Consider the following 27,985-nt stretch of genomic DNA (forward strand, 5'->3'; position numbering starts at 1 on the left):
CGTCTAATATGAATTCCTACGGCCCCCTACTAATCTGCGTTTGCATGTGGCGACATGGGTCGGGCCCTTGCATCCAATTAGAACGCCTTACACGGACGACTCCTGCTACTTGTGGCAGTGAATCATATGTAGCAAGTAGCTTGAGATGGGTCACTCTTTGCTGGGCCGTCCTGCCTGCATGTAACCATGCCATTCCAGATGCCGGATGCGACGTTCAAGGACTAGACGCAGAACATTTTGCGGCGGATGGACCTGTCAACTGCACTGGTAAAGTTCATATACGGGGATGAAGAATTACTGTCGGAGAGTATGTGTTCATCAGTATCTATGTATGCTTGCAGTCACTTTTTGGGCAAGAATACGTCCGAATGGAGATATTTTCGATCGCAATGTGCTTGATGCCGAAATTCAGGGTTCTCAGGGCGTGGACGGGCCGCTCCAAGGACAACCACGCCGCAGCCACGCAGGAGCGGCAGATCTTATCCACGCATCGGACGGTAGCTGTAGGATCTAAAACGGGCTTCCGTTCATGGGTTCTCGCATCGTATGAGCGTCGAGCTGATCGCGATCTCCAGGTTCCTGATAAATAAAAGAGGATGTGGGCGCTGAAGCGTTCTTGTTGCGAACGGGGATCGAATGATAGGTATTTAGGCAGTGCTGAAAGCTTCCGTTCCCGACCGGCCGCGAAATATCAGTCTTGATGAACTTGTCCTTGTCAAACATCACTGCGTCCCATAGCCTCTTGTCCTTCACGCTACTCAGTCACCCCATATTGTTGTTTTCCTTTCGTTCGCATCTCGTCTCGTACTACTTCTGCACCCAAACGTTACGAGCGATCTGATGCCATGGTCTTTGACGAGCGGAGCTTGGTCTAAAGCACCATGACGCTTCTCAGCCACTAAGACTTCCTCTTTCCTGTGATCCTCTGCGATCCATCGTAGACGTCCATAAGTAATAAGTATCAATCGCTATCTCACTGAGTGTTGTCTTCGGCCTCAATCCAGTGCTCTTTCCGGAAGTGCGCGATGAACGCCATGCCGAGGTCCTTGAGGTCCACGTTGCAGACTGGACATTCTTCAAAGTCTTGGTTCTGCACAGCGAAGTTCCAAAGTCGCGGGACATTCTTCAGGATTTTATCTTTCAACGGCTGGGAGACATGCCCCTCTATCAGAGCCCGGAAACGAGTATGGTTGTCTTGCCAAGCAGCTCCCAGGGCTAATGTCCGTCTCCAGCCAGAACTGCTCGGCTCCGATGCTCTAAAAACTGTAGATATGTCTTTGTACAGCTGTACAGTGTGGTATTCCAACGATGTATCCGCTGTCTCTCGACACACGTGCTGTACAGCCCTGATCTGAGCTACTATAAGCTCCAATCGCGTTAGTCGCATTGACACTTCGTTGTGGCAACGCGAACGGACAATTACCCCTGCGCTGGTTGTCGTAGAGAAAATCATTGTTGGACAGAACGGTGGTATGGTTGCAGTCTGACCAGCGCGCTGAACGAAGGTGATACCTTCCTGTAAGTCATTGCATACGCTTGCACGCTTTGGCGCAGGATCTTCAGTGAGGTCTAGCAAATACTTGTGCATAGTCGCCATGTTGTGTGGTGTTGGAGGGTACACGATGTAGACGCGCACACCGGTAATGAGGTGTATCGTACTGCTGCTTGTTAGAGCTGACACTTCTAGAGGAAGAAGAGCACCGCAATGCATGATCGAAGTAATGTCCGCCGACAGCTGTGGGAGAGTACTTGAGGTCTCGTTACCACCTACGAAGTGCCTGAGGCATCGGTCTACGGCAGACGATCGGGAGGTGAGTGTCGTCGCATACTCGGTATACTGTGGATTATCTAAATGCTCCAGCAGTCTCTCCACTGTTGCTTCGCGATCTGCTTGGCTTAGCAGTGGAAGACATAGAGGAGGAATTAGAGGAGGGTAGAATTGCGCGTCACCAATCCACGATTGATCCATCTTGAGGATCTTTGACAGTGAACGCGGGTGCAATCGTCGAGCACCCGTATCGTGCAGAGTTGGTATCGTGGAGCAATTCCATTTAGAAGGTCCATAGCCCTTTTTGAACTCGCGGACCACAGTCCCACTGCTGGAATCGAGAAACCTCATACGGGCCGGAACCATTAGCTCGGCAATCTCCTCCGCACCTACAACTGGACATGACTGGAGTTCGATCATGACAGGGTCGAGAAACCACGGATTGTGATTAGCCGATGTAATTTTGCAGTTGGCAGCCATGGTGGGGCAACGGTCGCTTTCTGTGCCTGCAAAGTGTGCGCTGGCTGTGCCACAAGAGAAAAGGAAGTGAGTGGATTATAGGGCTTAAATGTGCAGACAGATTCACGGAAGAGGGAAAATCTTGCGCTAATGCGGACGTGACTGCGGCCATGACCCACTGTTCCAACGACAACCTCGAACCTAGTCTGTTCTCATCGTACGCGATGGTTTCCGCTCCAGACTCAGCTTTCTGTTCGTGATAGGCTCATACCGTTTCTTCCTCTCTCCCATCCCCCTCCTCTTATCCATTCACCAAGATCACCATCACTGTCTTCGCCATCTGTACCAATGCCCCACTGGCTTTCCCCGTCCCAACTCTCACTCTCACTACGCTGCTCTTCTTCGATAACTATCTCAACTCTGCTCTCGAGTACCATGTTCTCCTTGCTTTCGCTTGCCGTGGATTCCTCCAGCTCAGTTCCATCTTCCACTTCATCGATCGTTCGTTCTAAGGCGCGGTCCCGTCGTTTTCGTCGAAGATAGGTGTACTCGAGTACGAGTAGAAGTAGAATGAAGAAAACAGCGACGAAGGCAGCGATAATGCCAGTCTTTGCTGCAGCGGTGAGCTGGGACGAGGGTCGAGGTGAGTGCTTTGTTGGAGCAGGAGACATGTAAGAGATTTCTTCGAGCGGCAGATGACCGGAAGAGACGCCTTGGTCTACGGTGATGCTGGCTGCTGAAGCTATTGTTCGCACCGCGATCGTGTTCGTAGGTGGGGCATCAGGAATACAGGTCTATGCAAGCATATTAGCTACCTATCCATCACGGAGCTCCTGGGCTAACACTTACAATGCATCCTGTTTCGATCACATCTCGTCCAACATCGATGGTATACGCCCTACGAACGTCTTCAATACCCATGACAGCAACGGCAACGATAGAAAGCATGTTCACAACGCGAAGAGGTCGTTAGCAACCAAGCGTGAGTAGGAAGAGATTAAGAAGCAGGTGTACAGGTAGAGGGGAACGCAATTTCGTTGCTTCCAAGACAAACATTGGCAACAGTCCAGTCATGCATATGTGCGGCAGTATACCTGCAGTAGCACTCTAACGTGTCGCTGTCTCGAACCTCGACAAGTCGTTTTCGCAGCCTCAGTTACGCGAAGGCGCTCTGATCAGACCATATAGCAAACCGCAAAAGGTGTAGTCAGGGACGACAAGAGTATAGGATTGTTAGTTCGGCTACCGCGAAGCATCATTCATGCAAATATCGAGGTTGCATACATACATCTCACCGACACGTATCGGCCAAAGTCATTCTAACGGGAGAGGAAGAGCATGGAGATTTTGAAACACGCGACTCCCGCCCCACTACGTACAACATACACGCTATGAGACATACGACCAAAACAACGCTTCTCCAGCCGACTCTGTCGCCGACATAGCGCTGGTCTCCATTAATCATCGCCATTATCCGGCTTTAGACATTTGCTTCGTCACCTCTTCGCTTCGGTCTTTGACAGATCTGCTTATTTCGCGCCATTCTCAGATGCTTAGGCAGCTAACCCTTCAATGACAAGCTCTTTGTTTACACTCAGATAGCTCTTGATCTTACATCTCAATCCGTCGTACGGTTTACCCTGAAGACACGTAAGATAACTGGTTGGTTCCTTCGCGTCGTTTGCTGTGATAGCTGTGTGGCCTGAGAACGTCGGGACAAGCAGGTCACCGTCTTGTCTACACGGTAATCAGCGTCAGTGTATGTCGACATATGCATGATCGTGAGGATGTCGTAAAAAGCCAAGAAAGCATACCTGTTCCTGTACAGCCACAGCGAAAAGCTTAACTCAGCCCTTCGTTCTCCAAGACCATCATACTTCTGCATCCCAAACATCAAGCCGCCTTCTCCGTCTTCCTCATATCTTACACAATCGATCAGCCGCTCCGTGATAGTACTATTTGCCATAGCACCCTGACAATTCCACTTTGCCAGTCCTGTCGCAGCTGGAACCATCACGTCAAAGTCAATGGTAGAATCGAACTTTGAATCTTCAGGCCAAGGTGGGTTACCCGGAATACCAGTGCCGATGCTCATCATATGCATGTCCAGACGAGGAATCTGCCATGTTTCTGTCGTAATGGTTTGGAGAGCAAACAGAGTGTTTGGCAGAGCGCTCGCAGGAGGTGAAAGAAGTGCAAAGGCGGAGAATATAGTGTATAGTGTCATGTTGCCGAAGTCGTTCGATACTGTTGTTGCTCTGGAAGGCAGTTGATTCTTTAGCTGTTCTCGTATATTGATGAACTGAACGTAGGCATTTATCCAGTATACACACGAGGAAAAAGGCTCTCTCATATTCCCGTTTCGTTTGCGCCTCTCTTGGGTCGCCTCCTGCGATGCAACACTTCCAAGGTATTCTGTACCATGACGCAGCCCTGGGACCAACCGTAGCGAGCCATAGCACCACCCCAACCTATAATACAGGTGAGCAGTACCAGGGTACCCGCTTGCCTCGTACAAACTTTTCAGCTTTCGAGCTTCCACATCCAGCGGAGAGTGTTGGGATCGACCTACAGCTGAGTATTGGCGAGGTGTCTGCAGAATAAGGTAGTTGTTGCTGCACAAAGGTACCACGCCGCGTCGCACGAACACGATATGTCAAAGGAAATGGTTACATAGCCACGTACGGATACGGGTAACTCAATATATTCTCCGCGCACGCCATGCGATAGCGCTGATAAGAAGAGCGCTAAGAATGTTCGATGCGCGATCAATATCGCACGTTTGCTAAGCCGTAGCACTGGTATCATTATGCACCTGCGCCATTGCCAATGCCAATGCCCTCCGCCGTTAAACATGTCGAACCGTAAACGCCTCCTAATCACCATGGCAGTAGTGTCACATCTTACACGAGATGCTTTCGTCTACCCTTGAGCAACACTTATACCGTTTTACGTCTTCAAGCGACAGCAACGCTCCGCCGAACTGCCAGGGCGATCTCTGCCATACTTGACAAATTCCACTCACCCGTTTTTCCTGTTGCAACCGGGACATGTTCTCCAGAGTTGATGATATGCACCTTCATCTTCTCGTGATACTTGAGACCAGGCAGAAGTTTGGGTGTCACAAGAAAGTATTGACTCGTGTTCTCCTGGCACGCAATATCCACCATGCGCCCATGTACCATACGTTCGTTGCGAGGATCCATACCCTGATTGATTTCGTCGACGACGCGGAAGGGCGATTGGGCGAGGTCTTGTAGCGCCATGAGGTAGAAGACGGTTGAGACGGAGCGCTCGCCACCGGATTGGCGGTGGGAGTCTAGGACGCTGAGACTCTCATTTTCTCTATTAGGATCATTAGCGTCGTTTCATTCACGGACCAGGAAAAAACTGACCGGAAGCGGACGGAGATCTGGATGGACCATTTGTCAAAATCTGCTTCGTGTTTGTTCACCTGGACGTCTCCTGCGCATCCGATCATCTCAAACTGTTGCGCGAAGGCTGCGCTGATTTTGCGAACAAGACGGTCGAGCTCAGGTTCCCACTTGCCGCGGATCTCGTTGATCTCATCCTGGATTTGCTCGAGATCACGGGCGTACTCGTCCAGCTTGATTCGTGCTGTTCTGATTTCCTCTTCGCGCTTCTCGTAAGCTTTGATCGCCCCAGGATTGCCTTCAGCCATCATTCCCAATCGCGCAGTGACAGACTGTATCTCTATGTCCAAGTCATCGATGCTGGGGATAGATTCTTTGTATGCGAGTATCATCCGATTCTCCTCCTCGGTGCAGGTGCTAATCTCTTCCTGCGTGACGTTGAAAATCCTCCTGTAGTCACGCCGAAGGGCCTGATGGCGCTGATCAAGCTCAGCGATCCTGGCCTGTTGTGCTTGCTGTTTCTGCAGTATTTCGCTGTTCTCCTGTATCAAGCCCCTGAGTTCAGACTTGGCTTCAATGAATCTAATCTCAGCCTCCACGTGCGATTCATGAAATGCTCTCATCTGTGTGACAGCTTTCTGTAAAGCAAATCAGCAAATGCTGCACGAAAGAATGAGCGTAACTTACAGCATATTCGAGCGTCAGACTAGCCGCCTTCAGTGATGCGACACGAGCGTCGGCTTTGATTGCTCGAATGCGGTCGGCCGTTTCCGCAATCTTCTGTTTATGGCTGTCCAGGTCCGTTTGTTTCATTGCTATATAGAATCAGCAAACATGCTCTTTCTCTCATAACTGAAACACACCAATCTTTCCAGGAAGGGCTTCCCATTCGGCCAAAGCTTTCCTGATGCCATTTTGCTCAGCTTGGACGATTTCCTACCTCCTTCTTAGTAAATGGAGATCATGTATACCAGCAGGGGGCCTATACCATTTCTTGTCTAAATTCTGCAATCTCCTCGTTGAGGGTCTTCATTTCATTCTTGACTACAGCGTTTTCCTCTTGCAGCTCTTGTTTTGTTCGCACTAGCTCCCGTTGCTTTTGGTCAAGCTCCCGCATTTCATCCGCGTTGGCTGGCTGGTCAACGAAGAATTGTGCCGGTCTAAGTTTTGTGACGGAAGTCGAAGCTTGGCCGTAACGTCGAACAACGCGATTCGTGAGCACACCACTGACCCAGCTGTGAATCGGGCTGTTTGTTACAGCCTCGTGTTGCTCGTCCGAGATTGGGTTCGCAGCATAGGCAATCTGGTGTAATCTGTTGTTGTCGCAAAGCATTGCCAAGACTTCATCCGGCCCTTGAAGGTAATCTAACATATATCCCTCGAATCCGTAACGAGTCAGTTCTGCTTCAGAGACGGGCTTTTGATACGCAGAGAGAGGCTTCGGCGATGTTCGAAGATGGACGTCGTGAAGTCCTTGCCCGCCGTTGTCTTTTTTAGTTAGGAGTTTGTTCATGAGTAGCTTTTGATCATCTTTGTGGGTACAGGTAATGGCAACGACATCACCCCTTCTCAACTGCCCTTCGACGGCTTGAGCATACCTAGGGTCTATGACGGAACATTCTAGGATCGGCGGACCGAATACTTTACCTCTCAGATCTAGAGAGTCTTTGTGCTTCTGAACCCAGTCCCATGCAGCAGCTGTGTCGTGAGAAAGTTTCTGTAAGAGACTGGCCTGTTTCCCGCTTTGGGTACTCAGCCTTGCGCGGTCTGCTTTCAGCTTTTCATTCTGCCTCGAGATGTCAGGCACGCGACGGTTCCTCATATCGAGTAATATGTTTTCCTTTTCCACGACAAGGCCCGCCCTAGTTGATATCTCATTACGTAGAGCCGCCTTGCGTTGCTCATAAGACTCGGCGTCGTAATGCTCGGGCTCACTGTTTTGCTGTTGCTTCAGCTTGACGATCTCATGATTTAGGCGGACCATGTCCTGCTCGCTCGTCTTCTTCGATGCTAGTTCAGCACTAATCATCGCCGTAGACTCTGCTGCCTTTGTCTTTTCAGCGTCGACCTTTCTCGCAATGTTGTCGGCTTGAGTCTTGATCATATCAACGCGGTTCTTGCGAAGGCGCACAACCTGCTGTATTTGATCCTGATATGCTTCAACTGCCGACTGAGCTTGACGCGCTGGCTCTATGTCGACGTTGATCTGATCGAGCTCCAGTCTTGCTTCTCGGATTTCCGTCTTGATATTGTTAATGTTTGTCTTGAGGTCCTTCATCTCGATCATAGGCCTGACCATCTCTAGACATTTTGCTTCTCGCTGTAGATTTTCGCGCTGGTGGTGACGGTCCACATCGCCTCTTAATGAGGTCTGTTGTTTTTCCGACTTCTCAAGACTCTCGCGTTGCTTGCTCTGCTCATCCTCCTTCGATCGCTCGCTTACACGCAGGGCCTTTAGCTGATCATGCCACTCTACCATGTAAGGAGGCGCTGCAGCGCGCTGAGTTTCTCGTAGACGATCGACGTCGCTCATCATGGAGAATGCAACAACACGGTCCTGCGGCAAGAACTGGCACAGATTGTCGATTTGAATGGAGTATCCTTTGGCCATCGCTACGACATCTTTCTGGGTGACGCGCCTATCCTCTAGGAAAAAGACAGACTTGTTGTCTTCTTTACGAATGAGGCGCTTGACTATTCGATTTGGGCCTTTGCCAGAACCCGTTGCAAGCTCGATCTCAATGACGGCTTCTGTCGCGCCGTGTTTGACGAATTGGCCCAGCTCTTTAGCCCTGCCCAGATGCTCACTATTCCATCCTAGACCCAAGCAGATTGCGCAGACCAAGGTGCTCTTTCCTGTACCGTTCGGACCGATGATCATGTTCAGGCTTGGTCCCAAATGAAACTCGGCAGCCGTGTATGTGACGAAGTTTGTGAGCTTCACTCTGACAAGCGATCCCGGTTTGAAATCGTCCTGAGCGTGTGCGGTCGAGCCATTCCGGTGGCCATTTGCTCGGAGGGAGCCGTTGGGCGCGTTCTGTTCGTAGCGTGCGCGTTTACTAGCGGACGACGGTGGAGAGGAGGAGGCAGAAGATTCTTCGTCTTCATCTTCGCTGACCGCGCGCGATGGTCGTTTTCGACCTCGCTGAACGATACCAGGCATGGTCGCGATTTCTTTGTGTGGGTCGCCGTATGTGGAGTATGCAGTATGAAGGAGGGGATGGAATGACGGGAACTATCCATTAGCGTGACGCGATGGCTCCGTGCGCTGAACGCGATCACGTGCTGTCGTGTGGACACCTCCATGCTAGCTCTAGTCGATTGTCTTCCATTGTACAATCACTTGCATATCACACGATGAGGAAGCACTACTCTCACTCTTGTACTCATTGTCTACTAATACACGACAACTCAATGCACGCAAATCACTTGCCCGCCCAATAAGCTATGCTTAGACCAAACTGAACGCCAAATCTAACAAATCATGTCACAACGTGGAACCTAGAAACTGGCCTTTCCACGCACGCACCTCATCACTCGGCTCACGCCCACGACTTTCAGTTGCTGTGGTTGATGCCTGAAAACGGGTGTACGAATGAAAGAATGTGCCGACGCAACCAGTGCTACGACACGCAAAGCAGAATGATAGCTCTTAGAATATGGTGCCAAAGTTCTCCTCAACCATTGGAAGCGGCTTCCTGGGGCTTGACGGTTTGCCGTTCTCGTCGGCTGTCTTCTTGTGGCGGAAGGTGACTGCAATACAGATTAGCGATTTGACGAAACACTAGTATTCGTCAAGACTTACATCCAACAAATAGACCCTTGCCCATCTGAACGTTGCGGTCTTGCATAGCCTCCAAAGCAGCCTGCTTCTCGTGTACTTCCTTGTATTTCGCCATGTCGGCTTCGTTGCCGAAATCGTCAAAGTATCCAGCGTCGGTCTCGCTGTCCAACTCCGGTACGAACGGTGCCTTCTGCTCCCTCAACCTCGTCCAATCGACCTCAGCAAAGTACTGATGGGCATGAATCTCAGAAATGTTGCGGAAGCGGGTAGACTTAGATGCTACGAGACGGACGATGAGGTCCCAGGTGCGCTTCGACAGGAAGTAGGAAGGATCTTCGTAGACGGGTTTCCGCAGGACCTTCTTCCATTGTTTCAAGTTTTGCCAGGTTTCGTCAACCGTGGCACCAGCGAAGGGTGGATATCCGGCTAGGGCCTCGAACAACATACACCCCAGGCTCCAGTAGTCGACTGTAAAATCGTATTCGTCACCCTTCAACACTTCAGGCGCCATGTAGTCAGGACTTCCAACGATACTCTTGGCGTAGTTGACGTCTCGTTCGCGGAGAGAGCGGTAGTTTTCCCGACGCTGTGCTGCCGATCGGTCTTCGATAGGACGGCCAAATGGCGACACAACGTCACTGACAGATTCGAGCTTGATACGCATAGACTCAATCTTTGAAGGCGCAAGGATACCGGCTGCAAGGCCAAAGTCTGTTAGCTTGACGTGTCCAGTGCTGTCAATCAAAAAGTTTTCAGGCTTCAAGTCGCGATGAATGTAGCCCAGCTGATGCAGCGAATCGATACACGAGAACATTTCGGCAATGTAGAAGCGGGCATGTCGGTTGTGCAAGACACCAGTGTTGTTGAGCAAGGTTCGGAAGTCACCTCCGGGGACGTATTCCTAGCAGTCGTCAGTTCATTACGCAATACTTGCTCTTGATGCAACTCACCATGGCGAGGTAGATGCTCTTATCGTCTTGGAAGGCGTAGAGTAGGCGGACGAGCCACTCGCTCTTAGCAGTGGTCAAGATGTCGCGCTCTGTCAAGACGTGGCGAACTTCATCCAGCTTGAACAGCAGCTTCTTGCTCATGACCTTGAGGGCGCACACCTCGCGTGAGTCCTTTTTCTGGGCCAAGTATACCTGTCCATAGCCACCCTGACCGACTTGTGTGAGGATCTGGAAATCACCCTGCCGTAACCGAGTACGTCGCTTGCGGAGGTTGGCGCGCTCGCGGCCAAGATATTGTGTAAGGGCATCGTTGTATTCCTCTTCTGGTGTATCTGGCGGTGGAGGGTTCTGGGCCTTGAACTGAGACAGACGGCTCTGGCGACTGTGCACGTAAGTGAGCAGATCGTAGTAGTAATCGAGGAAGTCTACAGGTTCCATTAGCACTGGCTCGAGATGGTTTGATCCAGACCTTACACAGCTGAGTCACGTTGGCCAGGCGCTTGACGGCCGGCTTCCTTGCCTTCTCCAATTCCTCTGGGGACAAGCGCTGTGGGCCGTTGATGTAGCGTGTGGACTGCTGGCCTTCCTCGCGCGTCCTGTAGGGCTCCTGCCGCGACTGTGCTGCGTGTGTGAGATAGCTCGACTCCTTCTGCAGGCCCGGACGGCCACTGAGGGGTGTGTTCTCTTGATTCGACTTGCGTGTGGGGCTGCCCGGTGCATGACTTGGGCTATCCTGTGCGCTGTAGTCACCGAGCTGCAGTTTGTTGGGCAGTGTTGGTGTTGCGGGCTTCGTCTTGGAGGGCGAGCCCATGGTGGGTAGCAGCCTCATGGCATTTTCGAAGACGTGCGGCAGATCGAATGCGCCGGGCGGCTGGTGGTGTTTGCTTGGACTGCCCTGGGGCGTCTGCTGCGGGCTCATGAAGGCTTCGGTCGGCGTGCCTGGGCGATCCATTGCGTTGTCGCGGGTCTGCAATGGGGGTGGAGGGGCAGGCAGCTGGAAGTTATCTCTATTGCCGTCTTCCATGATGGGCTACTGGGCTACTGGGCGATGGGGCAGGAAGGAGCGGTGGATGGGCAGCAGCGAATAGCCGCGGGGGACAGGCAGGCAAGCGCGAAGAAGCAAAAGGCTAGCAATGCGGGCGCAGGCAATCGGCGACAGTGTTTTTGTAACGCAACACTTTACACGCCTTCGTAGTTTGACGGGCGCAGGGTGTAGAGGGTCAAGTTTGTGTTGATGGCGGGGTGCATGTTTTGGGCTAAGTGTGGCTCCGGGCAACGATGAATTCCAGGCATCCCGGCAAGTGGAGCCCATCTGCGATCGACGCAAGGTCCTGACATGCAAATTCGGTAGCCACGAAGATGCTGATGTTGATCCCATGCTCGGCACGTATTATGTACAGATCCAATCTAACGCCCTCTGTATCCCAATTACCCATATCCTGTGCGACCGTCAGTAAATACCACCGCCAAACGATAACGCCCCGAGTAGCCGACCAAGATTGCCCGTCCGAAACAATGATATCACAGCTCTAAGGACAGCATCCTCGCTCCCAACTCGCTTGCCAACCCTCATGTCTGGTAAATATGGCTCTGAAACTCCTGGGCCTGCATTTCTGCGCGAGCAAGTAGTTCTTGTTCGCGGGCAAGAAGTTCGATAAATGCCTGCCCACGTGAAGATGCATGTAGCAAGGGTGGGATCCATCGGGACTCTTCTATCAGCTGTGCCCGGCACATGGGACAAGTAACTTTGTTCTTATGTTCTCTGCACGTATCAAACTGGGCTGTGTTAGCAGGCAAACAGCCTCTTCTAGGTACTTATACTGACCCATTGGTTTATGCAAAACTCTCCAAATCTGTGTCCGCAAACTAGCTGCACAGCATTCTCCTCGTCTTCTGTGGGTGCTACAAGTGTCGTGGCGTAGTCTTTCTGACAGATATCACAAGTTTTGGACGCATCCTCTGGAAGCGCGCTTGGTAGATGCCGATTTAGGCTGAGCTTCAGTATATTGATCTGGCGAGCAGTGGAAACATTGGGGTCACTGAAAGTGTGGCGGCCTGGCGGCCGTGGTCGTACTTCTCTTGGTCGGTGCCTCATGCGGTTCGATGGTGGCGCACGGGCAGCCGCTTCTTCTGCGTCAGACGACGTGCTCGACTGTGAGAGGTCGACCGAGTACCGCTCGAAATTCCTACGATTCGAGGCGCGCGGGGATGTACTACGATCCGAGCGGCGACTCGGACCCGGAAAGGATATCCATGGAGGTTGTTCGAATCCAGGGTATGTTTGTTCCCTTGCTTGACTCGGTGCTTGGGGTGGTGGTCTCGGATCTCGAGCCCGGCTTCCTGGTACTGGCTCTCGATGTCTTGCATAAGGGCCACGTACAGTGTCTGCACGGGCACTGCGGGCAGTTGGTCCGACGCTCGTCCTTTGATTGCTGCGGGGTGGACTATATGAAGGTACAGCGTTGAAAGATCCGAACAGAGGAGGATTGCTGTAACCTGCTGACATTGGGAAAGGGTAGCTCTGGACGCTGACACCATTGTTATACAACGTCTGGCCCACCAGCGGCTGATCAAACACGTTTCGCGTGGGCGACGGCCTTGAGGGATTCATGACTGGATACGGTTCATATGAGTATGTGGTGGGGGGATAAAAATGTCGACGATTGCTCGCCATAAATGGCAAAGGCGAACTTCCCGATGGATAATTGCTTGTAGGCGGTACGAGAGGCATAGAAACCGACTGATGATTTCTCTCAGGTATGAGGGGTGCTGAAGTGTTGCCACCGAGTCCATGGTAGTTTTGATATATGGGTGGAAGTTGTTGTTGAAACGGTCTCTGTGAAGAGAGAGTCGGGGCAGTCAGCTCTGCATGCGGGTCTTCAGGATCAGTGGTATATTGAGGCCAAGAAGTTGCGCCGTTGTCATTGTGAGCCATGATAGATGTCTTGTAGAGGATTTGCGCTTGCGTTCACAAATGGTACCATGAGCTGTGTCAAGTGGTGGTAAGCGAGTGTCAGGATAGAGGCGGATGCCGATGTTGATGTTGATGCTGATGCTATGAAATATGGAGTTGCAACTGTTGCCAGTCAATGTTCGGCCTTGATTGAGGCAGTCGTTGGAAAGAGAGCTTCGTAGCAGAAGGCTCGATGAGCGTCATGGAAGCCTTATCTGCAGCTAAGCAAGTACGTGTGGCCAAACTGAACCCGTGCTTCACAAATGCACACACAAAGGCAAAGTGAAGTTGAAGATACAATAGCAGGCTGCGAAAGAGCAGTAAACAGCAAAAACGGAGTGGACCGTTTGTTGAGGCTGGAGTCTGAGCCGTAGGTGAAGATGAGGGGTCATTAGCTCCATGTTACGCTGGCTCGCTCGAAGACGAGCGCCCAGCATGGATCGAAAGGATGGTGGAGACAGATCAGGTGCGCTCCGACTTGACTCGCTACGTTAATCTAATATGACCAGGCGTCGGAAGACGGAAAGCGCAGGGCACATGGTTCCAGGGCGTCACGCCGCAACCTAGCTTCCAAGTGTACTTGGTCGTTTGCCATGGTAGCTCTAGATCGTCATCAAAGAGGGCGGAGTCTAACATCATCACCCAATAAATTGGACCCTCAGCCGAACCCAACGCAGCGATGCGAGAGAAGTTCGGGCGGGGACAGGCCTTGGGTACGAGGCGTGTTTCACGCAGCAGGGTGTGCCCGATAATGCCGAAGCTTTTGATCGGTGACTATGCGGAAAGTCCACTAAGGACCGACCGAAGCAGGCAAAGCAGATCTACACCGAGAGAGGGCCAGAGTCTCCACCAGAAGAAGCAGGACGAGACGTGGCTTCTGAGAGTGCTGCGCGGCCTGGTCTTGAGAGAATGGGAACAGCGTGGCTGGCCAGGGCGGTGGGACATGATGGAACCGCCGCATCAGCGCAGAAGAAGAGACGGAACGCTTGACGTTGCATGCGCAGGTCATCACAGGCTAATGCTGAGCATTTGGTGCCGGGGTGCGGAAAGAGAGCGGAAGAATGACACGGTGCTGGATGGCGGGATGGCGGCATGGCGGCATGTCGGCTTGGTGGTAAAAGTTAGCAGCAGGCCTCTGGCAACAACGGCGGGCAACAACCATGAATTCGACAACGCCTTCTTCAGAGCTTCCAAGGTCCAACTGGAGGGGCATTCCACCCGTAGCTTGGCATTTGCTGGCGAGTCACGTGCACCTCATGGAGGCCGCGGGAAAGACCGGAGGGAATTGCCGCGGACATGAGGTCAGAGCTCTGAACTGGAGCATTTTGACTCGCAGCGCAATTGTTCGTCTCGTCTTCAGATTTGCGACTTGCGCCTTGGTGTTCACTGCGCACTTCAATTAGCCAATCCGGCATCTGCCCCCCATTTCCACTCCATCCCATCCCCACAAACAGCTGCTGCAACCATGTTCCGAAGCGCAATCAAGCTCCGCGCCGCCGAGGCCGGAGCATTGCGATCACTCGCACATGCAAAGGCCAGCCCCTCCTTCTGCTGTGCCCGCAGCACGCGTCCGCTCTCCACCACTCGATACACCCCCGTGAAGTCGCAGAGCCAGTTCCAGCGCCGCCAATTCAGCGTCACCAGCAGCATGGCAAACACACGAACCGAGAGCGATGCCTTTGGCGAGATCCAGGTCCCCTCGGACAAGTACTGGGGAGCCCAGACAGAGCGCTCGCTGGAAAACTTCAAGATCAACCAGCCCCAGGACCGCATGCCGCCGCCCATTGTGCGCGCCTTTGGTATCCTCAAGGGCGCTGCTGCCACGGTCAACATGAAGTTTGGGTTGGGTATGGCACGTTGAAGAATGCGAAGGCGACACGGCTAACGCCCAAGCAGACCCTAAGCTCGGAAAGGCCATCCAGCAGGCCGCTGACGAGGTGGCCTCCCTCAAGCTCATCGACCACTTCCCGCTTGTGGTGTGGCAGACTGGCTCTGGCACCCAGTCCAACATGAACGCGAACGAAGTCATCTCCAACCGCGCCATCGAGATCCTCGGCGGCACAATGGGCAGCAAGAAGCCAGTCCACCCCAACGACCATGTCAACATGTCCGCCTCCTCCAACGACACCTTCCCCACCGTCATGCACATCGCCGCCGTGCTCGACTTCGAGGAGTCGCTCCTTCCCGCCCTCACCAGCCTCCGCGATGCGCTGCAGAAGAAGGTCGACCAGTGGGAGAACCTGATCAAGATTGGCAGGACACATCTTCAGGATGCTACCCCTCTGACTCTCGGCCAGGAGTTCTCTGGATACGTACAGCAGCTCGACTTTGGCATTGAGCGGATAAAGACCTGTCTCCCGCGCCTCAAGATGCTGGCACAGGGTGGAACAGCCGTCGGAACTGGTATCAACACATTCAAGGGCTTCGCCGAGGACATTGCCACAGAAGTCAGCAAGATGACTGGCAAGGACTTCGTCACCGCACCCAACAAGTTTGAAGCCCTCGCTGCCCATGATGCCATCGTCGAGGCCCATGGCCAGCTCAACACCCTCGCAACCTCCCTCTTCAAGATCGCCCAAGACATCCGCTTCCTCGGTTCCGGACCCCGATGCGGTCTTGGTGAGCTGAAGCTACCTGAGAACGAGCCCGGTTCTTCCATCATGCCCGGCAAGGTCAACCCCACACAGTGCGAGTCCCTCACCATGGTCTGCGCCCAGGTATTCGGTAACCAGGCCGCCACCACCTTCGCTGGATCGCAGGGTAACTTTGAGCTCAACGTCTTCAAGCCCGTCATGATCCGCAACCTGCTCCACAGCTCGCGTCTGCTTGCGGATGGCATGCGCAGTTTCGAGAAGAACCTCGTTGCTGGTCTGGAGGCGGATGAGAAGCGCATCAGCTCCATCATGAGCGAGAGGTGAGTCACATTACTCGAATCAAATGTCCTTCATATAGCTAACTTGATATAGTCTCATGCTTGTTACCTGCCTCAACCCCGTCATCGGCTATGACGCTGCTAGCAAGACCGCCAAATACGCACACAAGAACAACCTCACCCTCAAGGAGGCTGCTCTCAAGCTCGAGGTCATCAGCGAGGCGGACTTTGACAAGTACGTCAGGCCTGAGCTGATGGTCAACCCCTCTGAGTACAAGCCTAAGAACTAGGTGCCGTGACGAGATTCAAATAGTAAAAATGTAAAATGTAACATACAAGTACAACACAGCATGGATATGAGCGGCAATGACTAGCACCACTGTTATCGTTGCGTTGATGTTTTATATAACGATATCGATTTGCGTGACACTCATGTGTTCAATCAGCTACGTATCGATAAAGACGCTGCTCGATGATACTGCGCTTTCTGTCATATCCAGTTCTTACGCTTTGGAGCTGCACGCACCGGGAACGATTGAGCAGATTGCGAGGAACTCATCACACGCTATTTATGATTTTGTTCCTAGTATTACACGCCCGCCCCTTCTATCTCCGTCCACCAAGTCTGTAGATGCTCCTCCATCTTTCTCACAGATCTTTCCTAAGAAAGGGACCCGATGCTGATGTCGAACGTATGTTCAATAATTCTGAGCGGCTTGTCGTCTGCTGCGTTTGTAGTCTACCATTCTAGTACCACGCAATGAGTGGATGGCAGGCAGAGTATGACTTCGCCTCCAGTAGCCGGTTGTAGTTGTCCCAAAACATCACCTCCAATTGACTTTAGCACACACTTCAATATCTAGAGGTACTCTGCCACCAAACTCTTTGTTGTCACCTCATCAGTCCTTCTCCACTCCTACACGATCAAGCTTAGCACAGCTCTAATTATCTGGAGTATAAGTCATAGATCCTCCCTCCTGTTGTAGCCCCTGAGCTCTTAACAACCGCACCTCTGGATGCCCTTCGACCGTACATCATATATGCATGTCGTTACTTGTCACCCGATCTGCGGCTCCCATTTACATAGAGATATGATGCTGGTGTATGTCTTGTCTCGTGACTACTGTTCGTGGGGCATCGTGTCGGAACAATGGTGGAACAGGAGGTGGTATGGGGAATGACACCGGCGCGGTGGTTGAGGGTTGTGGTATCCCATGTTGATACTAATAGGTTCGTTGTGGTGGTAGGAGATCAACTTGCTGCAGTTGTGTCTGATGTGTTGCGTTTAATTGCTCCATGCTGTTCGAGGTGTCGACTAATGGGTGTACACCAGTCATCTCAACTTCAGGACTTTGATTAGCTAAGTTGGCAAGTGAATCCTTCTGCTCATCCAGTGTGTTAGCCAGTACTGACTATACATAATCGATCATATCTCGGCTTTTCTCCTCTAATCCAGTGAGTGTTTCCTTGATCTTAGTTGATGCCACACTTCCACTACCTTCCTCTAGTGCAACAAGTCTTTTCTTGAAGTTGACAGATGCGACAATTTCGGTATCCGAGCGCGATCTTAGTGTGTCGACATCGAACTGAAGGTTTTTGAGTTTGGAATCAATTATCTTCAGCGTCGGGTGAATTGAATCGTCCATCTGGAGAGCGGTAGAAGCGAGTTTTACCGGTTTCACACGCTCGTACAGGGGTTCGAGCAAAGTCGTGGCGGCCTGGCAGGTCTTGGTCGCCGTTTCATGTGAATCTTGCGCAGCCTCGAGTACGCTGACTCGTTGACTGATGGAATCCAGTACTCTGACAGTCTTCAATAGTGTCTCTGTATGCTCGTTCGCTTGCGACTGCACCATATCATGGTGGTGTCGCAGGTCCTCTTGAGCAACGATCACTGCTGTCTCGAAACGGTGCTCCACATCCATTTCTAGCTCCATAAGCTTTTGACTGTCCATATCGCTCCTACGTTCCGACCTTTGCAGCCGCTCATCTAGCTCTCGAATTTGCCGACTTGTCTTTGTGAGTTTCGCCACAGCAATAGTCTTTTGTCCATCAGCTTGATTGGAAAGCTCATCCATACGCTGTTTGAGTCCCATCATAGCATCTGGTTGTCTGTTGCAGGATTGTGCGAGCTGTTGGACTAAGGTCTCTAGTTGAATATTCAGTGCCTTCTGAGTCTTGAGACGGTCTTCGAGTTGTGCCATGTCTTCTTCAGTCTCCTTCAGTCTTCTTCATGAAGGAGCTCATGAGCTGCCCCTGAATATCGTTCTGCTTCTCTTGCGCGTCGACCCGACAGGTGATAATTCCGATCCTTTCGCTATGGGTATCGAGTCTTTGGGAACCATTGCAGACTCTTTTATAGACGAATTCGAGGCATTTGCCCGCTTCCAGCGGGATATTGAAATTCTTGACCCACGGTCGAGTCGAAACGCCAGGCGCATTTGGGTAAACCATATCGTTGGTGTTTGCTTTTACACTTTCGAGTTTGGCCTAGGGTTCTTTGTACAAGTGGCTTATGAGCTGATATGAGCGCGAGGCGGGCTGGTGGAATCCGGTTGGCCTCAACTCCTTATATCCCAAGTGCCCAGAATTCACGGCTTGAGCCGCGGTAAACTCTACGGAAACATGCAGATGGCAGTAGCAGATCGTATGAGAAGAGAACAAACGTAATGCATGAGGCCGTGACTCATCGCCCTTACTTCAGACATCCTGTGTTACCGTACAGACGATCCGAATATGCCAAGATAGTCATCTTTGCTCTTAATGGGAGCACCTGGTCATTGCGGAGCCATTGTCCGTTAGGACTACGGATTCTGGAATGTGGGGATTGAACGCCTCTTTTTCTTCTACTTCTTCTCCTACTGCTCACTGACACAGAGCGAGACGCAAAGAGGCGTTCGACGTTGCTGGGATAGAGACTGATAGGCAGCGCATGACATTGCTACAGTAGGACAGCAGCGCTAAGCCTGGAGGTATGCAATTTCTGACACGTCGAATTGAAAACCGTGCATAGCAGTGTTGCTGCTTGGAAGTGTTTGCTTCCCGACCGTCTAAGCTTGGAAACGTAAACAGACCTTGGGAAATAGCAATGATTCGCTTCAGTGGGCACATCGCGGAGAGATCGCTAGGCGTATAGCTGCGAACGGACACAGTACCGATCAAAACCCATGCACGCAGTCGTCGCACATCAACACAGGCTTGGGCGTTTCTCAATGTCGTACGAGCATGTTTCTGGCTGTAATAAATGTAAAGGAGAGGCTAGGGCGAAGCGGACCGGTGCGGCGCTACTGCACGCGCTAGCACCAGCTAGCTTCGACTGCCAGTTCACCTGCATCTTCCCCAAATCCCCACGCCACTGGTAAACCTGTGTCTATTTCGGCTGCAAATGTCGTTGTACGACCCTGCTACAGTGACACAACCTCGCTTTCTCTTGTCCGCCAGACCTTGACCGCAGCGCTGTGGTATCTTCATGGCATGCCGCTCACACCGCCGCGCTCATCTTAGTTCAGATCATCTATCATCGCCGACGCCACGATGAAAACCGATAAACAAGATGTTTGTCAGTTGGGCATGTTTTGCAGAGATGTGGGCTATTGTAATCTTGGGTTAACAGGATGAAACTTTAACGTCATCATGACGCTGTTGATTTCCCTGCCTAGGTATTTCAAGCTGCCTGTGGCCTGAGCGTTAGGGGGCTTAGGAAGAACTTTGCATGCGAAGAAACTTGTATTTGCTAAACTGTTCGCTAGCTATGATATTTCGCCGTCCAACACCTGTAGTTTGATGAGCGGGACGAGTCTCCCACAATACTGCACAAATATATCCACTTCCTTATGTAAAGGTCGGAATCAAAGAGCATGCTATCAGGCCACAGCGTTGGTCAACGAGTTCTTGTTACATGGTCAATTATACATATCGGGAGAGTTCAAACGTTCCGCTGTAGCCTGTTGACGCATGATTCGGATTTTGACCGAGAGGGAGATGTATGGATGAGATGAGCCCTACTAAAGTCTGCTATTGCTTGATCACTTCGAATATGAGAAATGAGGTATCTTCATCAAACTTACCAAGTAACAGCTTCGCGACACATAGCTTTCATTAGTTCAAGACAGTCAAGAAATTTGACAAAGTGAACGTGAGCTACAAGGAACCATCTCTACCATGATAACTTGGAGCTGCTGAAGATCGCATAATCAAAACCTGACCAGTGGCATATGTCCGCTCCGCATACACGATATACGTACGCATTCGGAAGTGTCTAGATTTCTTGGACCACATTATAGCTGCACAGCTGATGGTGGATGATTCAGTCTTGTCAGTGTGGAACACAAGCCTGCCAGAGCTGGTCCAGATCCCACGTTTACTAGCGCCTACAAAATGAATAATCACGAAAGCATTCGTCCGTTACTGAGAGGCATCTGAGTGGCTGCTCAATCAAACCGCTTAGCGATCCAGCTACACGGTACCCAGATCGTAACGTACTCCCGCGCCCACGATGTGGGACCGGTCGTGCTTGGGGCGATACGTTACTCGTCTCCACGTACGGAGTATCGGAAATGGTATGCGGGCCGCTTGCTAGAAGTGGTCTACATGCTCAAGTTTCGATACTTGACGATTCTGCTTCTAGAGATTCTAGCCCATGATCATTCCGCACGGAGCCGCGGCAAGGATCACTGTTCAATACACGAGGTATCCATGTTACCTCACCGAAGCTTGACCGGACCACGGAGCGTTAGTTGATCAGACAGTGTAGCGGTTACTGCACCCATGCATCTTGTCTCTACGTTCACATCCAAACCATTCTCCTCTCTCGTTGTCGATCTCTTTCTTTTGTTCAACAGACACTGATCATAGAGAAGATCCGGTATTCTGCGTGTATTGCATGACACGCTTCCGAAGACCCAGACTGTTGACCCACTGGCGCTTGCCAGGACTGGCCGTAGTTCCCGATATTGGCCGCTCGCACGAGTCTAGTCGTGTCATAACAGACGATCTTAGGTCAAACAAGCGTTTGGGTTGTAGACTGGACATGCGATACTACGCGGCCGACTTTGCGGTTCCTAGATTTCTTGCCCATGGGGTGGACGTCGATTTGGCTTCTCGCTCGAATAGAGAAGAAGCCGACTCTAGCTACCTGTTAGTCGTTTACAAACCACCCACGAATCTACCAACCTTCTCCAATTCCGAGCTCCGAGATCCTTCATTATCAGCTCATCTGTGTCGGAGCCGCACGTGGCGCACACGAAGTCTAGCAACGTTCTACGCCCGTTATTGAGCCTCGCTAACACACAACAAGGAGCACTTCCGCAAGATGTGTACTTCACAACTTCTCTAACCGCCGTCGCACGGCAAGCTCACCTAAACAAGCTACTACTACCTGTTAGCTTTGGAATTTCGCATCAATAGGAAGTGTGCAAATGACTACGGTTTGGGCTAGACAGTCCTACGCGGCTCTGCTCGGACCCCGGCTTCTTCATACCCCAGAGGCCCACCAATAAGGACCCATGAAAATGACAAGCACCCTTGAAAGCTTGTCGCGGGGCCCCGTGGGCTTGATAGCAGAGTGTATCCACACCGAGGCCGTCTCCAAAAGTGTATGGAGTATATAAGCTCTCCCAAGCTCGCCATGTCTGCTTGGCTTCTAGCATCGGCTTTTGCTTATTCGTTCTTCGCTTTTCGTGGCGTCCAATCACATTGCACGCTAACCGAAAATGTCGGGCTTTACCGAAACCAAGCGAGATGCTGCCGACGATGGCGTCTTGGAGAAGAGCCTGAGCCATCAAGCTGAGATCTTTGAAGACAAGGAGCTTATGACAGATGCTCAAGCAGCTGAGAACCGCGAGCATGACATGGGCATGTGGGAAGCAATCAAGGACCATCCTATGGCCTGCTTCTGGGCTTTCATCTTCTGCTTTACTATCGTAAGTCTTGACATCTTTTTACCAATCTTATCAGATCGTTACTAACGCTGTATAGGTCATGGAGTCTTTCGATATGTTCTTGAATGGTAACTTCGTTGCTCTCGGCGCATTCAAGGAGCGATACGGAGTCCAAGTCGCTGGCGAAGTCGGCAAAACCATTCCTACCAAATGGCAGAGTTCGCTATTCCAAGCCGGCCAATGCGGTGCCTTTGTCGGAGTGTTCCTCGCTGGTCCCATTACCAACCGCCTTGGTTACAGGTGGACGACCCTCTTGGCGCTCATGCTCATGAACGCAACCATCTTCATCTCTTTCTTCGCAGATTCGCTCGCGGTTCTTGTCATCGGACAAGCTTTCGAGGGCATTCCATGGGGCATGTTCATTGCCAACTCGCCTGCTTATGCCAGTGAGGTCGTTCCCCTCGTTCTTCGTGGCGCTTGCACGGCCACTCTCCAAATGTCTTGGTCCATTGGTAGCATCATCGTCGCCGCCGCCACCTACAGCTACAACAAGCGCAACGACGAGTGGGCATGGCGAGGTCCTCTGGCGCTACAGTGGGTTTTCCCCACTCCTCTCATGGTTCTCGTCTTCTTCGCCCCCGAGTCACCCTGGTGGCTTGTGCGCAGAGGGCGCAGAGACCAGGCGCTGAAATCTATCAAGCGTCTCGGCCGCAGGAACGGAACTCAAGCTGCCGCCGAGGATACACTTGCCATGATGGAGCGCACAGTACAGATTGAAGCTCACAAAGGTGGTGAGCCTTCTCTCCTTGACCTACTCAAGGGAACCGATCTTCGCCGAACAATCATCACCTGTTTGATCTACGCATCGCAGAACTTTGCTGGCAACCTGATCGCCAACCAGGCAACCTTCTTTTTCGAGCAGGCGGGAATGTCTTCCGATTTCTCCTTCAAGCTCAATCTGATCAACTCGTGTCTGCAATTAGTCGCCAACATCTGCTCGTGGCCACTGAGCAACTGGTTCGGCCGTCGCACGATTTACCTTGGAGGTACCGCCGTCAACGTCTGCCTACTCTTCCTTTTGGGAATTTGCGCCTCTATCCCCCAGAATAATGCGACCAACTACGCTCAGGCGTGTCTGGGTATCGTCATCTCATTTGTCTTCGCGGGAACCATGGGTCCTATCTCATACTCCATTATTGCGGAAACATCTTCCATCCGACTCCGCGCTCTGAGCACAGGTGTTGGTCGTGCTGCGTACTACGTCGCGGAAATCCCCATGATCTACCTAGCCTCGCAAATGCTCAACCCTACCGGCTGGAACATGGCTGGTAAGTGCGGATACGTCTGGGGCGGTACAGCCTGCGTCTGCTTTGTCAGCGCGTACTTCGGTCTTCCTGAGCTCAAGGGACGCTCATACCGTGAACTCGATATTCTGTTCAACCGCAAGATCTCCGCTCGCAAGTTCAAGTCCACTGTCATCGACGTCAGGGACAACGAGTAAGCTGCCGCAGCATAAGATATCCTATGAAGTTATGCACTTTCATTTATCAGACGAAACGACGTGTCGTGGTAGATTGAAGCCTGGATGCTCGGACACGCTTCTCGAGATGGCTGGTTTAGTTAGGGTCCGTGCTCCTGCTCATGTGGGAAAACTTCTCTTGAGCTTCAGACGAAGACAACAATCAATCATATACAACGTATTCTATTCACATAGCTATATCCTGTTCAGTGCTCACTTGTGATCGATATGCAGAGAAAAGTAAAATAAACACCTCGATCTTTTAGATATTTTTCCTTTCGTTCCAGAAAAGCACCTATCCCAACCACCTGGATTTACCTCGGTAACAACTGCTCGACGTCCAAGTAGCATGGACACTCTGCTCAACTGGTATTCTAATCTTGATTTTATGGCATCAAGGACATCAGTAGGGACGATCCTTGACATCAGCGTCGGTTCTTTCTTTGCCTATTCATCAACTACCAGTAGTAACGAAAGATGGAGAAGCAGCACGGCTGATCGGCTGGATTTATCCCGAAGCTTTGATGCCGCTTCTCGTCGTTTTCTGTCAGGAAACAAGCTTGTATGATCTCAAAAGATACATTCTGTAATTTGACGTTTGACTTTTCATCAGCAGAAGCTCTGATTGATGCATCGCCGCGGAGGCCGAAGATACGGTGTCGAACGGTCCATGTCGGAGATGAGGGCCAACCGAGCTCATTTTGGACTAACCCCCGTCTTCCAAGCACTCCACACCTTGTCATGATCGCGCAAATCTTTCTCCTCTTTCCCCGGTTTCCTGTTCCTCGTCTTGGTAGAACGGAAACAATGTAGCATTTCAGCGAGGCTAACCCATCTGCGCAATCCATCCGCCTCCGATGCTAAGTCAACAACGTTTACCCGGGCCTCGGCGTACCCGGTGGAGCGTTCACAGAAGGGCATCTCAATTCCACCATTAAGATGACCTTGACATCCCCGCAACCCACGATGCATTCCATCATAGCGCTGCATTAGCGTCTTATTCGTAATTCGGGGACGACTGGGGTTCGGTACCTGCGTAGTGTTCATAAACTCTCAGCATGTCCGATACCATGATGCCAGTGCTAATTGGCCTCGACGTCTCCAACCTACATCGAAAATGAAGACCATCGTAGGGCTCTCGTGGCTCTCGGCCCTGTCTTCGTTGGCATCTACCGGTGTCAATGCTCAAAACGACACACCCAGTGCCTGGCCTCTTCACGACAACGGCCTGAACAAAGTCGTACAGTGGGACCATTACTCCTTCAAGGTCAATGGAAAGCGTCTCTTCGTGTTCTCGGGAGAGATTCACTACTGGCGTATCCCCGTCTACGAGGTCTGGGAAGATTTGCTGGAGAAGATCAAAGCAGCGGGTAAGTTAATATGTTCGCCACACATGATTAGCCGGGTCTAACATTTGCCAGGCTTCACGGCTTTCGCCTTCTATGGCAACTGGGCTTACCACAGTGCAAACAACCAAACGCTGGACTTTGAAACCGGCGCGCACGACTTTACCAAGCTCTTTGAAATTGCGGAGCGCGTTGGTTTGTATGTAATTACCAGGCCAGGCCCTTATGTCAACGCTGAAGCCAATGCCGGAGGATTCCCGCTGTGGCTCACAACCGGTGCTTACGGAGAGCTTCGGGATGATGACCCAAGATATCTCCAGGCTTTGGACCCTTACTTCTCCAAGTTTTCTGAGCTTACTTCTAAGCATCTTGTAACCAAGGGTGGCAATGCCCTTGTCTATCAGATCGAGAACGAATATGGCGAGCAGTGGGATGATAGAGAAGAGAAGATTCCCAACACGGCTGCCGGACGATACATGCAAGCACTGGAGGACTCCGCACGAGCCAATGGTATTGACGTTCCTCTGATTCACAACGACCCCAACATGAACACAAAGAGCTGGAGCAAGGACTTTGCGCCCGGCGCGGTGGGCAATGTTGACGTTGCTGGATTGGACAGCTACCCATCTTGCTGGTCTTGCAACCTTGACGAGTGCACTGGCACCAACGGAGAATACGTAGCCTATCAGGTCATTGACTACTACGACCATTTCGTTGAGGTTTCCCCAACCCAACCATCTTTCTTCCCAGAATTCCAGGGTGGCTCTTACAACCCTTGGGGTGGACCAGAGGGTGGCTGCCCAGGCGACATCGGAGCTGACTTCGCAAACCTCTTCTACCGCAACCTCATCTCCCAGCGCGTGACAGCCGTCTCACTCTATATGATGTTTGGAGGAACCAACTGGGGTGCCCTAGCTGCTCCGGTCACTGCTACTTCCTATGACTACAGCAGTCCGATTAGCGAGAACCGTAAAATCGACGCCAAGTATTACGAGACTAAGAACTTGGCCATGTTCACCCGCGTTGCCGACGATCTTACCGTCACCAACCGTCTCGGTAACTCCAGCTCATACACTACGAACTCAGCTGTTGAGGCTAGTGAGCTCCGCAATCCCTTGACAAATGCTGCCTTCTACGTTACGATCCACTCAACCTCTTCTTCCGCCACCAAGGAGTCGTTCAAGCTTCACGTCAGCACTTCGGTCGGAAACTTGACTATTCCTCAGCATGCCGGTTCGATTGTTCTCGATGGTCATCAGTCCAAGATCCTTGTTACTGACTTCGCCATGGGCAACAACACACTCACCTACTCTACCGCTGAGGTTCTCACATATGCCATGGTCGACTCGAAGCCAGTCGTTGTACTGTCCACTGGTGTTGGAGAGTCTGTTGAGTTCCATGTCAAGGGAGCCTCCAAGGGCTCTCTAGTCAGCAACGGAACAAGCTCGAACGCGACTTTCCACTCAGAAGCCCATGGTCTTACAACTAACATCCAGAAGGTTTCTGGCATGAACGTATACCAGTTCGATAACGGAGTGAAGGTTGTTGTTGCTGACAAGCCTACTGCATACTTGTTCTGGGCTCCCAACCTGTCGAACGACCCATTCGCGCCGGTCGACCAATCTGTGCTTGTTCAGGGCCCATACCTTGTCCGCCACGTAGCTCTAGATGCTGGTGTTCTCGCTCTCAAGGGTGATATCATGAACAGTACGGATATCGAGGTCTTCGCCGCCGGCAGTGCGCACACACTCTCCTGGAATGGAAAAGAGTTGGCAACTTCGCGAACAGCATACGGCAGCTTGAAGGCCCACGTCGCTGCTTTCAACGGCACTATCAACCTTCCTTCTTTGGACAACTGGAAGATGAACGAAGGACTCCCGGAGAAGACGCCAGGATACGACGACAGCGGCGCTGCATGGGTTCTCGCTGACCATCTCACCACTCCCAACCCGACCAAGCCTGAGACTTTGCCAGTCCTCTACGTGGACGAGTACGGTTTCCACAACAGCTTCCATCTCTTCCGCGGTTACTTTGATGGCGCAGCCACTGGTGTGCAGCTTTCCGTCCAGGGCGGTCTCGCCTTTGGCTGGAGCGCATGGTTGAACGGCGAGTTGGTCGGCTCGTGGTTGGGTAACACCACCCTGGGCATCGGAAACATGACCTTGTCCTTTGCCAATGCAACTCTTCACGAGAACGGCACCAACGTGTTGCTCGTCGCACAAGACAACACTGGACACGATCTACGTGGCGGTGCTACCGATCCCCGCGGTATCCTCGGTGCTACTTTGGAAGGCGCAAACTTCACGTCCTGGAAGATCGCTGGTGAAGCCGGTGGTGAAACTGAACTCCTCGACCCCGTACGTGGACCCCTCGCTGAGGGTGGTCTCACAGCCGAGCGTCTCGGATGGCATCTTCCTGGCTTTGATGACTCTGACTGGGAGTCTGGCTCCCCATCTGCCGGTTTCGAGGGTGCCGACATCAAGTTCTACCGTACCACCATCGCTCTCGACGTCCCCGCTGAGATCGATGCCTCTTTCGCTTTCGTCTTGAACGCTGTTGGCTCCAAGACTATCCGCGCACAGCTCTTCGTCAACGGTTACCAATACGCGCGATTCAACCCGTATGTTGGAAACGAGATCAAGTTCCCCGTTCCACCAGGTATCCTCAACTACTCAGGTGACAACGTGATTGGTCTGAGTGTGTGGGCGCAGTCTGAGGAGGGTGCGCAGGTCGACGTGCAGCTTGTGCAGGAGTACGCTATTGAGAGCAGTTGGAGCTCGAGCTTTGACTCTGAGTACTTGAGACCGGGGTGGACCGAGGAGAGATTGGCATATGCTTAAACGTCATCATGTCATCGACTAACTGTAGAATCATCAGCCAATTGAATACACGTATCTCTAGATATCATTGCCTGCCTGAATTTCAGTCGTTCAAGATCTCTTGGTGTAGAAACGACTCGTCGTATATTGCTGTCGCTACGTGCTATATAACCTGTATCAAAGACGCCTTATCACGCCTAGCTGCCAGCAGGTACGCAATTGGTCGTCTGCCAGCGTCCTTCTGACCTGAACCTCAAGTATATCA

General features: G+C 51.9%; 10 protein-coding genes across 10 annotated transcripts; 3 read left to right on the top strand and 7 right to left on the bottom strand.

Annotated features, from left to right (window-relative positions):
- Positions 1-973: 973 nt before the first annotated feature.
- AA0111_g9557 (hypothetical protein) lies at positions 974-2,248 on the bottom strand (the record flags this gene model as incomplete). Its single annotated transcript, XM_028656128.1, has 1 exon — positions 974-2,248. One exon carries the CDS (start codon positions 2,246-2,248, stop codon positions 974-976), a length of 1,275 nt encoding a protein of 424 aa, XP_028502760.1.
- A 221-nt stretch (positions 2,249-2,469) lies between these two features.
- Positions 2,470-3,175, bottom strand: AA0111_g9558 (hypothetical protein; the record flags this gene model as incomplete). The annotated part of the gene is made up of 2 exons (XM_028656129.1): positions 2,470-3,021; positions 3,077-3,175. 2 exons carry the CDS (start codon positions 3,173-3,175, stop codon positions 2,470-2,472), a joined length of 651 nt encoding a protein of 216 aa, XP_028502765.1.
- A 605-nt stretch (positions 3,176-3,780) lies between these two features.
- On the bottom strand, positions 3,781-4,454 carry AA0111_g9559 (hypothetical protein; the record flags this gene model as incomplete). Its single annotated transcript, XM_028656130.1, has 2 exons — positions 3,781-3,964; positions 4,042-4,454. The coding sequence occupies 2 exons, from the start codon at positions 4,452-4,454 to the stop codon at positions 3,781-3,783; spliced, it is 597 nt and encodes a 198-aa protein (XP_028502768.1).
- A 730-nt stretch (positions 4,455-5,184) lies between these two features.
- Positions 5,185-8,764, bottom strand: AA0111_g9560 (Structural maintenance of chromosomes protein 5; the record flags this gene model as incomplete). Its single annotated transcript, XM_028656132.1, has 5 exons — positions 5,185-5,572; positions 5,623-6,239; positions 6,289-6,416; positions 6,465-6,537; positions 6,590-8,764. 5 exons carry the CDS (start codon positions 8,762-8,764, stop codon positions 5,185-5,187), a joined length of 3,381 nt encoding a protein of 1,126 aa, XP_028502796.1.
- A 489-nt stretch (positions 8,765-9,253) lies between these two features.
- Positions 9,254-11,359, bottom strand: AA0111_g9561 (Serine/threonine-protein kinase; the record flags this gene model as incomplete). Its single annotated transcript, XM_028656133.1, has 4 exons — positions 9,254-9,354; positions 9,407-10,286; positions 10,336-10,760; positions 10,810-11,359. The coding sequence occupies 4 exons, from the start codon at positions 11,357-11,359 to the stop codon at positions 9,254-9,256; spliced, it is 1,956 nt and encodes a 651-aa protein (XP_028502797.1).
- Positions 11,360-11,904: 545 nt separating this feature from the next.
- Positions 11,905-12,946, bottom strand: AA0111_g9562 (hypothetical protein; the record flags this gene model as incomplete). The annotated part of the gene is made up of 2 exons (XM_028656134.1): positions 11,905-12,111; positions 12,161-12,946. The coding sequence occupies 2 exons, from the start codon at positions 12,944-12,946 to the stop codon at positions 11,905-11,907; spliced, it is 993 nt and encodes a 330-aa protein (XP_028502794.1).
- Positions 12,947-14,753: 1,807 nt separating this feature from the next.
- Positions 14,754-16,450, top strand: AA0111_g9563 (Fumarate hydratase; the record flags this gene model as incomplete). The annotated part of the gene is made up of 3 exons (XM_028656135.1): positions 14,754-15,135; positions 15,185-16,202; positions 16,255-16,450. 3 exons carry the CDS (start codon positions 14,754-14,756, stop codon positions 16,448-16,450), a joined length of 1,596 nt encoding a protein of 531 aa, XP_028502795.1.
- A 1,122-nt stretch (positions 16,451-17,572) lies between these two features.
- AA0111_g9564 (hypothetical protein) lies at positions 17,573-18,361 on the bottom strand (the record flags this gene model as incomplete). Its single annotated transcript, XM_028656136.1, has 1 exon — positions 17,573-18,361. The coding sequence occupies one exon, from the start codon at positions 18,359-18,361 to the stop codon at positions 17,573-17,575; it is 789 nt and encodes a 262-aa protein (XP_028502838.1).
- A 3,507-nt stretch (positions 18,362-21,868) lies between these two features.
- On the top strand, positions 21,869-23,537 carry AA0111_g9565 (hypothetical protein; the record flags this gene model as incomplete). Its single annotated transcript, XM_028656137.1, has 2 exons — positions 21,869-22,078; positions 22,134-23,537. The coding sequence occupies 2 exons, from the start codon at positions 21,869-21,871 to the stop codon at positions 23,535-23,537; spliced, it is 1,614 nt and encodes a 537-aa protein (XP_028502800.1).
- A 1,135-nt stretch (positions 23,538-24,672) lies between these two features.
- AA0111_g9566 (putative beta-galactosidase B) lies at positions 24,673-27,741 on the top strand (the record flags this gene model as incomplete). The annotated part of the gene is made up of 2 exons (XM_028656138.1): positions 24,673-24,925; positions 24,977-27,741. The coding sequence occupies 2 exons, from the start codon at positions 24,673-24,675 to the stop codon at positions 27,739-27,741; spliced, it is 3,018 nt and encodes a 1,005-aa protein (XP_028502798.1).
- Between the last annotated feature and the right edge of the window lie 244 nt (positions 27,742-27,985).

The sequence above is a fragment of the Alternaria arborescens genome (assembly GCF_004154835.1).
Source record: "Alternaria arborescens strain FERA 675 chromosome Unknown contig_28, whole genome shotgun sequence".
Lineage (NCBI taxonomy): Eukaryota > Fungi > Ascomycota > Dothideomycetes > Pleosporales > Pleosporaceae > Alternaria > Alternaria arborescens.